Genomic DNA, 15035 nt, shown 5'->3' on the forward strand with positions numbered 1-15035 from the left:
CTCATCAAATCAATCAATTTGTTTAGTCAATCACTAAAATTTGGTTGACTTTGAATATTCACTTGAAAAAATATAAAAGAAAAACGTTTTTCATTTTGTAACTTTGAGGGCCCGTATAACTTGGTTAAGAACGAGTTCAAGAACAAAAGTTATATAAAGTACTGGTGAAATTTTGACCCCATCTATACATTCCCGAAAGGAAAAGAGGAAGTCTAGGGACACCCTATATATCAGTCAGTTACGGCAAATTTCTTCTCTTTATGGATATTCTTTTGAAGAGTCCACGATCAAACTCCAAAAATGTTTCAAAGAAAATGCAAAATTTACTGATTCTGGCATGCTAATGTTATTCGTTGTCTGCTTCAGTCTAGTTCGAGGAATGATACTGTGAAGGAATTTGGTTTTCATTTATAGGAAATCATCAACTTCATGTTGATGATGACCATTACCTTGCACTGACGAGAGGCCAAATAGCCCTAAACCGGTCTGCAAGTGTGCCCGTTCCTATAATTGAAAATCGATTCCTTCTGTGAAGATTCCTGCACTGACACCTGCTGGATATAATCCAACACCCTTCATGGTATTAGCCAAGGGAGTAGTTGTTTTATGATAGATGTCAGTCCATTAACCTACAGTATAGGGAGTTGAGACTGGCCTGAACGAATTGTTCCTTTAGATGATTTCATTTATAGCGTCTTCAAGTATGCCCATTGACTATATGTGAAAAGTTTTCTTTCCTCATACGAGGAATTGGGCAAATTTCGGATATGCGGTGGGTTACCTCGTTCACAGGCAGATGGGACGTTGACATACTTATTATTTGTTGTCCGCTTCAGCTTAGTTTGAGGAATTATACTCTGAAGGAATTCGATTTTCAATTATTGGAAATCATCGATTTTATGTTGATGATAGACACTACCTTGCACTGACGAGAGGCCAAACAGCCCGAAACCGGTCTGCAAGTGTAATCCAATAATTGAAAATCTATTGCAGTAGTTGTATCGCCAACAGCATATGCAGGAATAACTTCAGAGAAGAATCCTGCACTGATACCTGTCGGATATAATCCAACGCCCTTCGTGGTATTAGCCAGGGGAGTAGTTGTTTTCTGATAGGTGTCAGTCCACCAACCTACATTGTAGGGAGTTGAGACTGGCCTGAATAAATTGTTCCTTTAGATGATTTGATTCATAGCCAGTCTTCAAGTATGTGAAAAGCTTTGAACTAGCTTCAGTATGAGGACGTCTCATAATTCAAAACATTTGGAAAACCGGAATCAGATGGGACGATTCTTTAGATTAAGAAGTCCATGACAATTGGTTAGCTTGGATAAAAGAACTTCAAAAAATTAACAACCTAGGACCAAGCCATTCCCGATGTTATTCGGCAAACATTTCGGTTCCTAACACTAAAGAAATTCATATCTTCTGTGATGGAAGTAAACAGAGTTTTGCTATTGTAGTTTAACTTAGAGTGGTGATAGATGGAAAATGTGATGATTTCTTGATTTTTGGAAAAGTTCGAGTCACGCTAACAAAACAGATCTCGATTCTGAGAAGTCATTTATCACAGGCTCTTAACAATGAACTTGATCTCAGAATTGACAAAATGTTTTATTGATCAGATTCCAAGACGATTTTATATTGGAATAATAGAAATTCCAATCGTCTTGGTCAGTATGAATCTCAAAGGGAAGGTGAAATACTGGAACTTGACAATGTCGAGAATTGGCATTAGATACCAAATACAATAAATTTCCAAGATTGGTTTTCCAGATCAAAATTTCTATAAGACGATAATTCTATCTGGCCAAAAAGAACCATAACAGACACCGGAAATGAAAATGAGTCAGTCACAATTATGACTACAGAAATTTCAGAAAATCATCCTTCATTACCCGATATCAACAGATTTTCTAAATGGAAAAAATTCCTGAAAATGACCGGATGGGTTCTGAGAATAGCAAAATTGTGGACATCAGGAATCCGACAACCAGTATGCAAAGTTGATCAGGCTAGAAGATTTAAAAAGTGCAGAAATGATTTAGATTCCACATTGCAAGAAAGTAATTTTCCTGAAGGAATTAAAACACTTGAACTTTGTGGTGGACAAACAAACTCAGATTCTATAATGGATTTGCCAACTGGGTATCCACCAATCTTACCCAAAAAACATCCATTAACTTATCTCTTCTTGGAAAATCTACATAAAAAAATTGAGATTCTCAGACAAAAAGACTAACCTAAGAGGAGCATTTGAAGAACTGAAGAAGCCATTTTTCAATCTAGATGAAAATGAAAATCCATCAAGATTTGTAAGCCAAAGATATACTGTGGAACTTCCATCAGTTTCTCGTCACATAGGCGGAGCTTGGAAAAGGATGATTCAAACGGTAAAAACTTCCTTTTATGTGGTCCTTAGAAATCAAAATCTGGAAGACGAAATGTTGGTGAAAATGTTTGCAGATGTCAAGAAGATGGTAAATACTAGATCATCAAGAGTGTCTTTGGATCCAGATGATTAAGAAGTCTTGACGCCAAATGTAACCAAAAGAAGTAAATGGACAGATAATTGAAGACCTATTCAAATAAATGACGTTGTTGTACTCAAAGATGGAAATTTTACAAAAAATTCTCAAAGACTAGAGCGAATTGAAAATGTCTTTCCCAGAGATGATGGTAGAATATGCGTGGTATCAGTGAAAACAAACAATGGTGTACTGAAAAGACCAGTTTTAAAATCAGCAAGTTTTCTTCGAGACTTAAGATTAAATTAAGACTAGTAGATAAGGCAATATTGTGAAATTAATTTAAGACACTCAAGATGCAGGTACCTATGGTATAAATAAGGATAACATTGTAAGTATATTTAGTTTAATCTCCCTCTTGAAGATGATCACTTGGTGATCGAAACACATGTCGAGGTGTTGACATAACGGTTTGGTATTGGGAAGAAAAACTCCAGTAATATTTAATAAAATTTTTTTTTGAAACTGACAGTCATCTGACTTATTTTGTAGGAATAATTAAAATATATCAGACAAGATATATTTTTACACATGTGCGACCTTCTACAAGAAAGAATCCTAAAAGTAAAATTGAGATTGTGGGGTATGAATGATCCAACTGATCAACATTGTGTCAACATAAAAGATAAAGTGAAAGTAAAGCTTTGGTGTATAAACAGCTAAATGTAATTTTTTTACAAATTATCTTTCTCATATTTTTAAGTTTCTTACTAATTCTCATTTTTCATGTTATTTACTTTTTTAATTTACTCATGCGACACTTTTGATCCCTGTATTTTTTCATTTTGAAATTTCATTCATTTTACTGTTTTCTCAGATTTCACATCTGTTTACAGTTTCCTTTTAACAATGTAAGATCGAACATCTAATATTCACTGAGACACATCGTCAACCACAGTTGTTACAAATCCTCCTTCAAGACGTCAGGTAAATATAATTTACATAGCTCAACAAATCCAGGTTTACAATGCTATCATGGTTTTAATTACATCAGGTGTTAGAAATCCTCTTTGAAAATGTTGTGTGAATAGGGAAAGTGTGTGATTAAACTGAAATATTTTTCACAACAGAAAAAATATATATTACATACAAATAAAAATTATGCTCACAATTATTTTTCATCTTTTTTGATTTTCACCTCTTCTGAAACCGGATTTGCATTTCTGAAGTTTGGAAACTGTTCCCAGGGTGCACTCAACTCAAACTTCCTGAACTCTTGTGCTAACTCCAGAGGTTCAACGACAACACGTTTTTTTTCATCATCATACCTGACTTCAACATATCCACTGAGGGGAAAATCTTTTCTAAATGGGTGTCCCTCAAATCCATAGTCGGTGAGTATACGCCTTAAATCTGGATGGTTTGAGAAGAAAACTCCATACATGTCCCATATTTCCCGTTCATACCAGTTTGCTGCTTTGTATATATCATTACAAGATTCAATGGGCGTCAATTCATCAGTATAGGTTTTTACACGAATTCGTGAATTGTATCGAAGAGAGAGTATATTATAGATAACCTCGAATCTACAATATTTTTGTAAGAAAAAAAGGAAATTTTTTAAAATAACACCTACCTATTTGATCTAGAGGGAACATCCATTCCCGCTATATCGACCAAATTTGAAAATTGTGCATTATGATGATCTTTCAAAAATTGCAGTACAGGCAACACACCATCCGGTACTATTAGAAGTTCCAGCTCGTCGCCTGCCGTTATTTGGACTTTTTGAATGTATTTTGGGAGACATTCGGCAACATATTTTCCAAAATCTGAAAGCTGACTGCTAGCTACAACATTGATTTTCCTAACTGTAGGTCGCGTTTCTTGTTGTACTTCCACTGCCTCAGTAGAAAGTGCCCTACTCGCAATATTGTAAACCTGGTTGAACAAAGGTCTTGAACGAACCGTTGGTGTTAATATTTTTTGCAGAAACATTTTATTTTTTTGTTAAAAAAAGCTATTACCTAACACTCTAACACCAATATTAATTCGAATGTTTTGACAACTTTGACATCTGCCAATTTGCAATCTATGCTAAAAAACGTCACGGCATTAGTGGCATTTAGAGAGAGAAGAGGCGTTTTCTGGCGCTCATGTATTCAAAACGTATTCGTCTGGATTCAAATACATTCATTCTGGCGTTGAAACGATGACGTCACCTCAACTATGATTAGAAACGTATTCATAATGATTCAAAATTTCAAAACTAACGTGAGGTTGGTTTTGAAACGGAATCTAATGTTAAGTCAGTTGTCAGTTTCTGCTTCATTTTGGTCGTTGTTATATTCCTAGTATTAATCAGACAAAAATATATTTAAATAAACTACTTTAATGTGTTAGGAATCACACGTTAAAAGGTAACCTTGTTAGTCCTCAGCTCGCACAAGTTTCTAAACTTCTGAGAGTTGTCGTTCGTATGGGGGCGATAGCTGATTATTGGAAAAACAGATTTTAAAGATTTTTTAAACAGAATATTTAAAACAAGATCCATCATTTTGATACCACTCTGAGATATAGGCTGTTCACGTTAAGAAGATAATGACGTCATTTTTGGTAATTTTGTATTTCCAACATAACAACGTTAAAATGCCCACTGGAATGCGTTCAACAGCAATGAAACTAGTAAAATTTCATTTTGTAAGTTACTCAACTGATAGTAAAATTTCAGACGTTGCCGAATCGAATAAAACTCGAAAACTGTCAGTCTTTCTTTTCTTTTCAGAACTAATCATTTCTTTTTATAAGACCTGCGTATATTCGATATGCCTAAAGCATTGTCGAAATAGTTCCAACAAATACTAACAGCTATACCACCACTAGTGTATTGTCAACCTAGGTCTATCCGTTGTTCGTCAACCTAGGTATGTTCGTTGTCATAGTTCTCATAACATCACTCTTTTTACAAAACTAAAGGCGTTTTCTGACGCTCAAATACATTCATTCTGGCATTGAAACGATGACGTCACATCAACTATGATTTGAAACGTATTCATGATGACTCAAAACTACCGTGAGGTTATAGTTTATAAAGTGCTGAATTTTTTTTATTAAATATGTTGTAAAGATGTACAAAATAAAGCAGAAATATTATTACTTACATAAATCCGATTGTAATAGAGGTTAGAGAAAATTGAAAAGTGTATTTTTATTATTGAATTTGACATCTGACACAAATTGAATCACTCTGTTCTGGCGAATCGTTTTTGAATACATGCTCGAATACAATTAACTTACTGCAAAGGCTAATTGGAATTCATTTTCTGAGATTTCATTATTTTTCGCCTTTTTTAGATATTTTATCTTTCATTAAAAATTTCATCTCAGAATCTGAATCACTTATTGTAGAGGTGCTACTAGATTCGTTGCTTGTGTTTTCATTGTTTTTGTCATCATGAACACTTTCACTGTCTATCTCTTCACACTCACTTGGTTCTATCATTATTTCTATATTAGTATCGTTCACCCCGTCAAGTATTTTATCTAGCACAGTTTCTACAGTATCTGCTACCTCTTGATTAACATTTTCGTTTACAATATTAAAGTTATTCCTTACTGAGCCTTCCTCATTTTTTATCTCTATATGTAATACTTAGTATTTTCCTTACTTTCTAATCCTTCAGGTAAGATAACATTAGGACTGGTAGGAGGGTAGTTAATTATAGATCTGTTTTTGTTTAACCCTTAACTGGTAACGTGCCGTCTGTGAGACTGCAGCCATTTTTTTTTTCGAGGTATTTCTAAAATGGTCTCGCTTTTCTGCGAATCTCGCTAACCTAATCTATTAGCTATTGGTGCCCCACCTATTATTCAACTGGGAGTAAATTTGGGTAAACGACGTCTGAGAAATATTTACTATTTAGTTGAGCACAGTCCGTAAGAGGGTATATTTCAGTTTACGTAAGCGTTTCTCGCGACTCAAAGTAATGGCGGGTCCGTCAAAACGGGTACGTTATGGGGATAAAGATTATGATGACACTCTTTCGTGTTGGTATAACGAGACAAATAGTGACTGCAGTGAAATAGACAATGTTTCGGAGGATGAATTTGAAATTTCCGATCATGACAGTCACAGTGAGTTATTTCAAGGTAGTGATAGTGATGAAAGTGCTGAGGAAGAAGAAACAAATCGAGAAACAACAGGGGAAAAGAAATATTTGTATGGAAACAATCGCTACAGGTGGTGCACAACACCAATTATACCCACATCTCGTACGAGAAAACACAACATTGTAATGAAAGTGCCAGTTCTAAAAAGAAAAGCTCAAGAGCTGGGAGATAAAGTAGATCCACACTCTGTCTGGAAATTACTATTTACTGATAATATGCTGCTACATATTATACATTGGACCAATCATAAAATAAGTTCAATGCGCACAAAGTACAAGGTGGATTCGAGTAACTTGAGAGATATTGATGTGATTGAGATGACAGCTTTCTTTGGCCTTTTGATATATACCTCTGTATTTAACTCAAGCCATGAAAATATCAAAAGTCTTTTTGCAACAGATGGAAGTGGGAGAGACATATTCAGGGCAGTAATGAGTGAAAAACGATTCGCTATAATTTTGTCTGCTCTGAGGTTTGACAATCCAGAGGATAGGGATGAAAGGATAAAACAGGACCCATTAGCAGCCATTTCTCTCATATTCAACTCAATTATAAATAATAGCCAAAGTGTCTACAGAATGGGTCAGTCAGCAACCGTTGACGAAATGCTCGTAAGCTTTCGAGGCAAAGTTAGATTCAAGATGTATATGCCAATGAAGCCTTGCAAGTATGGCATCAAAATAATGGCTCTAACGGATGCTAGAAATTCTTATCTTTTCAATGCATACATATATGTAGAAAAAGATTATGATGAGATTGAACTTGATCCCGAATTCAAGGAATTTTCAAAGCCAACGCAAGCAGTCTTACGCCTTGCACGGCCTTTGTTTGGGACCAACCGCAACGTTACGACAGACAACTGGTTTTCCTCAGTGGAATTGGCAGATATCTTGCTGGAGAAAAATCTCTCTTACGTTGGAACGGTAAAAAAAACAAAAAAGAAATACCACCTTCTTTTTACCCAACAAAAGAAGAGAAGTCGGATCAACATTATATGGTTTCCGTGAACAATCTACTATGATCTCATATGTGGGAAAGAAGAACAAAGCAACTATACTTATCTCCACGATGCATGATCGGATTTTCACTGATCCAGAGACAAACAAACCTGAAATAATCGTTTACTACAATGCCAATAAAGGAGGAGTTGATTCTCTTGACGAGAAATGTGCAAAAAGTACTTCAAGTCGTCGTACACGCAGGTGGCCCTTGGCAATTTTTTTTCGTATCCTTGATGTCTCGGTAGATGTTATAAAAATAATGAGGTAATAAAAGAAAAATCAGAATTTGCTAATGAATTAGCTGCAAAACTTGTAAGAGGAAACATGGAAAGGAGATTACAGAATCCCCGTATGCCCCGCGGATTACGCTTCACTATATCACGTATCCTTGGCAGACCGGAAAAAAATGTACCTGTGAGACAGGTAGATTTGACGCTACAAAAGCGAAAGGCGTGCCATTTGTGTCATAAGACGACGCATCGAATGACGAAATATCTGTGTGTGGAGTGTGTGAAGCCAGTATGCCTGCAGTGTTCCAAGCCGAAATGCAACAATTGTTCAAACAAACCTTAAATTTATGACATGTTAGGACCTTCTAATAAACACCTTTGGTTAGTTTTTCTTTATACAGTGTGACCCATTTTTATTGGAAACGCCTCCCTAAAATTTGAAGTTGTAAACCGATTTTAATAATTTTTTTTTGAAATGTCAAGTAATAAAAGGTCTACCTTGGGACAAAATTTGAAATGTTTATTAAAGTTTCAGGGCATACTACGATATTTTTTCTTAGTCGAAAATCGTGATTTTTTATTAGCGATTTTTTTATTGAAAAAATCACTACGCCACTGGATTCAGAGTGCCTCTTAACAGGTGTGACCGAAATTTCATGAAAAAATATTCATTATTAACAAAGTTATGACAATTCAAAAATTCGAAAACTCACACAGCTAACAGTCACAACCTATACCAACAGATATAGCCATGAGAATATTTTTTTTATGATTTCAACAATAAAGTGCCGCCAGATGAAAAAAAAAAAAAACAAATAGCTTAAATATTATTTTCTACACCCGTACTCTAACAATACACTTATATGACCATAATCCGTTTCATAATGATATCCATTATGATACAGATTTTTCATAACGATACAGATTAACAACCAATAGAAACCCATAATTTTTCAATCAAGAATCCTGTTCCTTTGTTTGTCCTAGATTCTAACCTAAGTAACTAATTGCTTTATTTGTCAAAATCAGTTTTCATATTACCTACCTATATTATCAAAATTTCTGAAAACAGCGATCTAGAAGGAATACCATCGACTCCAATATTTTTAAAAGATCAGATTAATTACAGTTGTTATATTCAATATAGGTAAATATAATTAGAATCTTTATAGTTTTCATATAACCATGATAATACCATTAAGTTTGTGTTTTTTTTTTAAATATGAGTTAATTACTGTAAATGTGTTCAATACAAATATAATATTTATAGTTTTTCATTATTTATCGGGTTTAGAAAAAATAGCGTATGCAACTCTCATGTAATGGTTATTAATACACTCGCATATACCATACAAAACTCGCCTTCGGCTCGTTTCGTATCCCGGTTAATGCTCGTGTCTTAATAACCATCATTACATGATCGTTGCATAATATACTATTAATGAAAATAACGGAATAACATTCAAGTTTTCACGCAAATTAACTAAAACTAAGACCTAATATTTCAATTTAAATCTTAGTTGCCATGGAAATGATATTACAGTTTGACACTTGTGAAAGATTTAAGTGTACTATTGTCAACAATATTCACCTTACTGTTCTTCGAATTATTTTGTGTCATGGCTGCAAGATTGAGTGTAAGAGAGAAAATTGAAATTGTACCCCTTTCGGGAGCTGACGTTAGAAGTGCTAGAGAGGTTTGTAGAGTATTTAATGAGAGACATCCAGATCGTCCTCGTATTAGCTGCGGTACGGTAAATAAAATATCGGAAATAATCCTAATGCCAGTATAAAGAATGCCACTTTAGATTTGAATATTCCACGAGAAACTATTCGGAGATGTCTCAAGGCGAAGAATATTGAACCTTTCAAGCCAAAATTTTTACACATACTTCAAGAAGGCGACGAAGCAAGACGCCTGGAATATTGTTTATGGGCCCAAGGGGAATATTTAAACAATAGAAATTTACTAAAAAATATTTTATATACCGATGAAGCCACTTTCACTAAAATGGAGTAGTGTCATCATAGAATTGTCGCTATTGGGCAGCGGATGATCCTAACTGGGTAATAAACTGTAAAAGCCAGTATTCCCAAAAAATCAACGTCTGGTGTGGGATATTGAACGAACGAATTATTGGTCCTTTCTTTTTTGAGGAAAACATTAATACACAGAGGTTTCTAGAATTTTTGAACACAGTTTTGGGATGCTATTCACGAGCTGCCAATCAATGAACGATCAAATTTAATTATCCAGTTAGATGGGTGTTCAGTTCATTATGCCAGAGCTGTGAGGCATAGGCTTAACGAACATTTTCCAAAACGATGGATAGGCCGTGGTAGTCCGTTTATAGAGTGGCCACCCAGATCTCCAGACCTCACAGTTTTGTACTTTTTTCTCTGGGGATTTCTCACACAAAAGGTTTACAAAAACCGCTCGAGAGATAGAAATGAACTTTGTGTAAGAATTTGACAGGTATGTGCAGATATTAGCTCTCAAGAACTAAGGAACGTAATCAGAAACATTCGTCAGCGCTACGACACATGTATCGAAATACGTGGTGGATTAGTAGAGGCTACTAGAATATGAGTTAGAATTAATTGTTGCACTGAATCGAAACATTTCAATAATCAGTTATTAGTTCCGTTTATTAAATTTTTTTGCTTCATTGTTAGTTGAATTGTGTGAATGTAATTCCGTTATTTTCATTAAAAATATTTACGCTATTTTTTTTTCATATGGCGGCACTTTATTGAAATCATAAAAAAATGATATATTGTGACTGTTAGCTGTGTGAGTTTTCGAATTTTTGAGTTGTCATAACTTTGTTAATAATGGATATTTTTTCATGAAATTTTGGTCACACCTATTTAGAGGCACTCTGAATCCAGTGGCGTAGTGATTTTTTTCAATGGCTAATAAAATATCCCGATTTTCGACTAAGAAAAAATATCGTAGTATGCCCTGAAACTTTAATAAACATTTCAAATTTTGTCCCAAGGTAGACCTTTCAGTACTTGACATTTAGAAAAAAAATTATTAAAATCGATTTACAACTTCAAATTTTAGGGGTTGTTTCCATTAAAAATGGGTCACACTGTAGATACTGCGTTTTGTTAATTATCAATCGTACTATACATGAAATTAATTTCTTTTGAATGATTTTTAATTTTTTTGTGGATCTTTCCAAAATCACTACCAATTTCCATTATAGTTGAAAAAGATCATTGCGAAATTATTTTTAATCAAGTTTTTGTTCGTTATTTCATGCAAAAATATTTCAAAAGAATGTGTACCTAAGTGTTCGTAATATATATTTTGGAAAAAATATTGGAGATTTTTTTTTGCTTCCAAAAAGTGCCAGTCTCACAGACTGCACGTTACCAGTTGTGTTTCAAAATGTCACGTTACCAGTTAAGGGTTAACTTAATAAACCTTCTATTACAGACTAAGACTGAACCATTTTCCATTTTAACTCCATATGCTCTTTTTCTAACTTTTTCCAGCACCGTACCAGGTAACCAATCACTGTTAGCTTTTTTGTATGTATACATTAGTGTTATTTTTCAATGGAATAAGTATTTTAACGCCTTTATTATAAACTGTTGACTCACTGCTTTCTCTGCTTTATTTTTCAAGACATTATTATATCTATTTATGTCTATGAATCTAGGCTTTGATTCGTTGGTTTTGCAAGGAATTACCTCAATTTTTGAGACATTAAAATCTCCGCTGGAGAATTATTATTATCGATTTGCATATTTCTATACAAGAGTAAAGCCAGATATACATCTTTTTGTCTTCTACTACTTCATTGAAAATGTTTTTTGTCGTTTGAATGTTACGCTCTGCCATACCGTGCGACTGAGCATATGTCGGTGAAGACATGACATGATTAAATTCCCAATCATTCCTCTGAACTAAATTGTGGCCCCCATCTGAGACTACAGTTAAAGGAATACCATGCCTGGCAAACAACGACTTAAGAACTTCAATTACTCGATGACTCATTGTATTTTTATATAATGTCTCAATTTCTATGTACTTTGAGTAGCGAACGATTTTAGGAATAAAAGTTATATGAAGTACTGGTGATATTTTGACCCCATCTATACTTATATTCCCGAGAGGAACAGAGGAATTTCAGGGACACCCTGTATAGAATGCTAAAATATATAGAATCACAACCTGACAACGTTTTCGTTTCAATGCACTAATATTACTGAGAATTTAGTGCCAACTATTATGGAATTTTATAGTTTAATAACAGAAGAGCTCAACCTCTACGTGGTGTAATCACAGTAGAATAATACAAGTCTAATTATAAAACAGTGCTGTCAACGGCAGCGACTGCCATGGCTTTTGCATTAACCACGTGTTCATCATAAGTGGTCTGCCAAATTGTGATATTAACAGTATAATGCATTTTGACAAGAGGGGTTTCTCGAACAGCTTGTGGAAAAAACAAACAAAAAACTTTCAAAACATACAAAATATGCATGTGACAGAGGTTTGGAGTTCTGAAACAAAATATTTTTATAGGTATAAAAACTAAATAAAGGCAAGTTAAAACATTTGTTCATTGAAGTTCCAGAATTTTTCTATTTTAGAGGACAAGGGAAAGAGCAACACTAAATTGGGTTTCAGAAAATTGGGGAAAAAACTGGGATGAGCTCACATTCTTGATACCAACAAATAGAATTGGGATAGATATTCTGAAGAATTTAAACAACTTCAGTTTGAAATTCAAAATGCTTTGCAAGAAAACGAAAAACACATATCTGTATTGAAAAAATCAGCCTGTTTATGGCATTGGACAATTTTTCACCAGAGGACAACTTTTATTGACTTTTCACCCTTATACTGATCTAATATATCAATCTTTTTTTTTTAGAAAACAGAATTTCAAAGATCCACAAAATTTTTAAACAAGAGTTCATTTTGAACCTAATAAGTATGATCATAGATGAAAAACACACTTCGCCTTTTCTCAACAGGAAGTAATAAGAAACTGAAGACTTTTTTTGTGGACTCAATGTATCAAAGTTGTTTTTTTAACCTTCAACAATCTGAATATAACAAGTATTGACTGATTGGACTCTTCAGTGCTTCATATTATGCAGTAACTTTTTGGGATTAACTTTTCAGTTTCCACCTTATAATTCTTCAGTAGATTCTTTATTGACTTACCTCTGTATATTTTTTACACTGAGGAAGGTTGAACACCTCAAAAAATGAAGAAAAAAACGATAACCTTCCTGATCAGTTTTACTTATCACTATCTCACTGTGAAACTTACATTATTTTCACAGACTGGTGACTGGATTACTAATGTTCCGCTTGAGAATTTGGTTAAAAAAAGTAAGCTCAAAAAAACTATTAGTTCCCTCAACAATGTTTTGAATTATACCCATTTAGGCCTTTTGAGATGAATTAAATTGAATCTGTAATGTTGGAAAAAACATAAGAAATGAAAAATTGAAACCCGTGCTAGGAATAGCACGTTAAAAGTTGAGACCTCGTTAATCCTTAGCTCACACAAGTTTCGACTTTTGAGGGTTGTTCGTAGTGAGGCCAACAACTTGTTAACGGAAAAACAGATGTTAGAAACTGATTAAGAGTTGTGGATATTGGTTTTGTGAAACATTTAATATAGATTTGATCATTATCTATGCAATTTCATAATGTAATATTTTTGTAGGTGAGGCGATATTTCAAAATAAGGTCTCATTATCTAACAACAGCAATGAATTACAATGTGGATCATAGAAGCTGTGATTTACATTCGGTTATTATTGAATTACCATAAAGTTATCCTTTGTATTATTATTCAGTAAAGTCAGTTTGTGTTTTGGTCATCTTCAAGATTTGTACAATCGATTTTTTTATTCTTTTTGTTATCAAAATTGATTTGTTTTCATGAGAATGCGATTTGTAAAAGTAAATTCTCAACATTAATTATTTTTCCACAAAAGTTTAGCAATTTCGATATCAACTAAAGAAAGTTTTATGTTATTTCGAATTTAAAATATTTATCGATGTTAAAAATATTTTATAGATTTGTACCTTTCAAAAAGTAAATGAATCAACTATTCCTCTCCCTTTTCAATGCATATGATAGATCTCAGTATTTCATATTAAATTAGTGATTAATTGTAAATGCTAGTTAAGATTATGTTTCATTCCATAACAATGGAAAATATTCTCATATATGATTGAAAATTTAAAATATTCATAGTTATTAATTAATTTTTAGTTCTACTTTTTCCAGTTTCTGTTAGTATCAACCTGATGACTGACTTATTCCTCATACTTCAAGACAATAGATCATTTGGAGGCTTTTCCCTCTATCCAATACGTTTTTTAGTTCAATGCACCGCAGTCCGTTTTCTAGATTCTGTAATTTTTCAACATATATGCAGCTTCTTTAAACTTTATTTCAAACCAGTGTTCCTCTGTGGATGTTTTCACCTTCGGATCACTTGATGTTATGCTGGTCGGTCTACACATACTCCGCCATTCCCAATTTGAAAGTTTTGCTGAGCAGTTGCCTATACTCACACGGTATCCAGTGAGTGCAATTTTTGTCATCTGTGTTTGGTGGTTTGCTTTTTGTATTTCAAATCTAAATTTTATTATCCTCTCCGACAGTTCTTCAACATGAAGAAGAGATAGTAACGGTTGTGACAGCTTCTCTTCCTTGGGGGATCTTGTTGTCTTTTGGCCAAGGTTTGTTCCACCACTTTTTTGAAGTGACTATTCTTTAGAAGATCTTTCTTTCCGGATGTGGCCCTGTTCCTTGTCAAAACTTCTCTCAGTGTTGAAGATATATATAATCAATTAGCATTTTAATGGTAGGTTGGTGGTGGATTAATAAGTAATTCAGATACTGTTCCTTCTTTTTACGTTTTGGAGTGGTTTGGCAGTTTATTATAACTAACTCCATTACAGAAAATTGATTTTTTTCATAATTTGTATCAATTGTACTGGTAATGAAACGGATTTCTAGTTTGATACTCATATATGATTTTTAATGGCATTAAATTTCAGAGATGAATAACGTAGTGAATGAAAAGTTTAGCTGATCAATAATTTATTTATCGTTGCATTGATATACCTGTGAGCAGATAACTAAATTATATTTATTTATAATTGTTGAAAATTTG

General features: G+C 33.7%; 1 protein-coding gene across 2 annotated transcripts; it reads right to left on the reverse strand.

Annotated features, from left to right (window-relative positions):
• Positions 1-2967: 2967 nt before the first annotated feature.
• ND-30 (NADH:ubiquinone oxidoreductase core subunit S3) lies at positions 2968-4556 on the reverse strand. Of its 2 annotated transcripts, XM_074180692.1 has the most exons (3): positions 4104-4556; positions 3637-4053; positions 2968-3576 (listed from the first exon to the last, which is right to left on the reverse strand). In XM_074180692.1, exons 1-2 carry the CDS (start codon positions 4463-4465, stop codon positions 3639-3641), a joined length of 777 nt encoding a protein of 258 aa, XP_074036793.1. In that variant the 5' UTR covers positions 4466-4556; the 3' UTR covers positions 2968-3576; positions 3637-3638. The 2 variants fall into 2 exon arrangements, with proteins under 2 accessions (XP_074036793.1, XP_023020445.1); XM_023164677.2 differs by lacking the exon at positions 2968-3576 and having other exon boundaries at positions 3585-4053.
• Positions 4557-15035: the final 10479 nt, after the last annotated feature.

Source organism: Leptinotarsa decemlineata, unplaced genomic scaffold, assembly GCF_025532065.1.
Source record: "Leptinotarsa decemlineata unplaced genomic scaffold, Ldec_3_MD MMD2_tig00026299_RagTag_RagTag, whole genome shotgun sequence".
In the NCBI taxonomy this organism is placed as follows: Eukaryota; Metazoa; Arthropoda; class Insecta; order Coleoptera; family Chrysomelidae; genus Leptinotarsa; species Leptinotarsa decemlineata.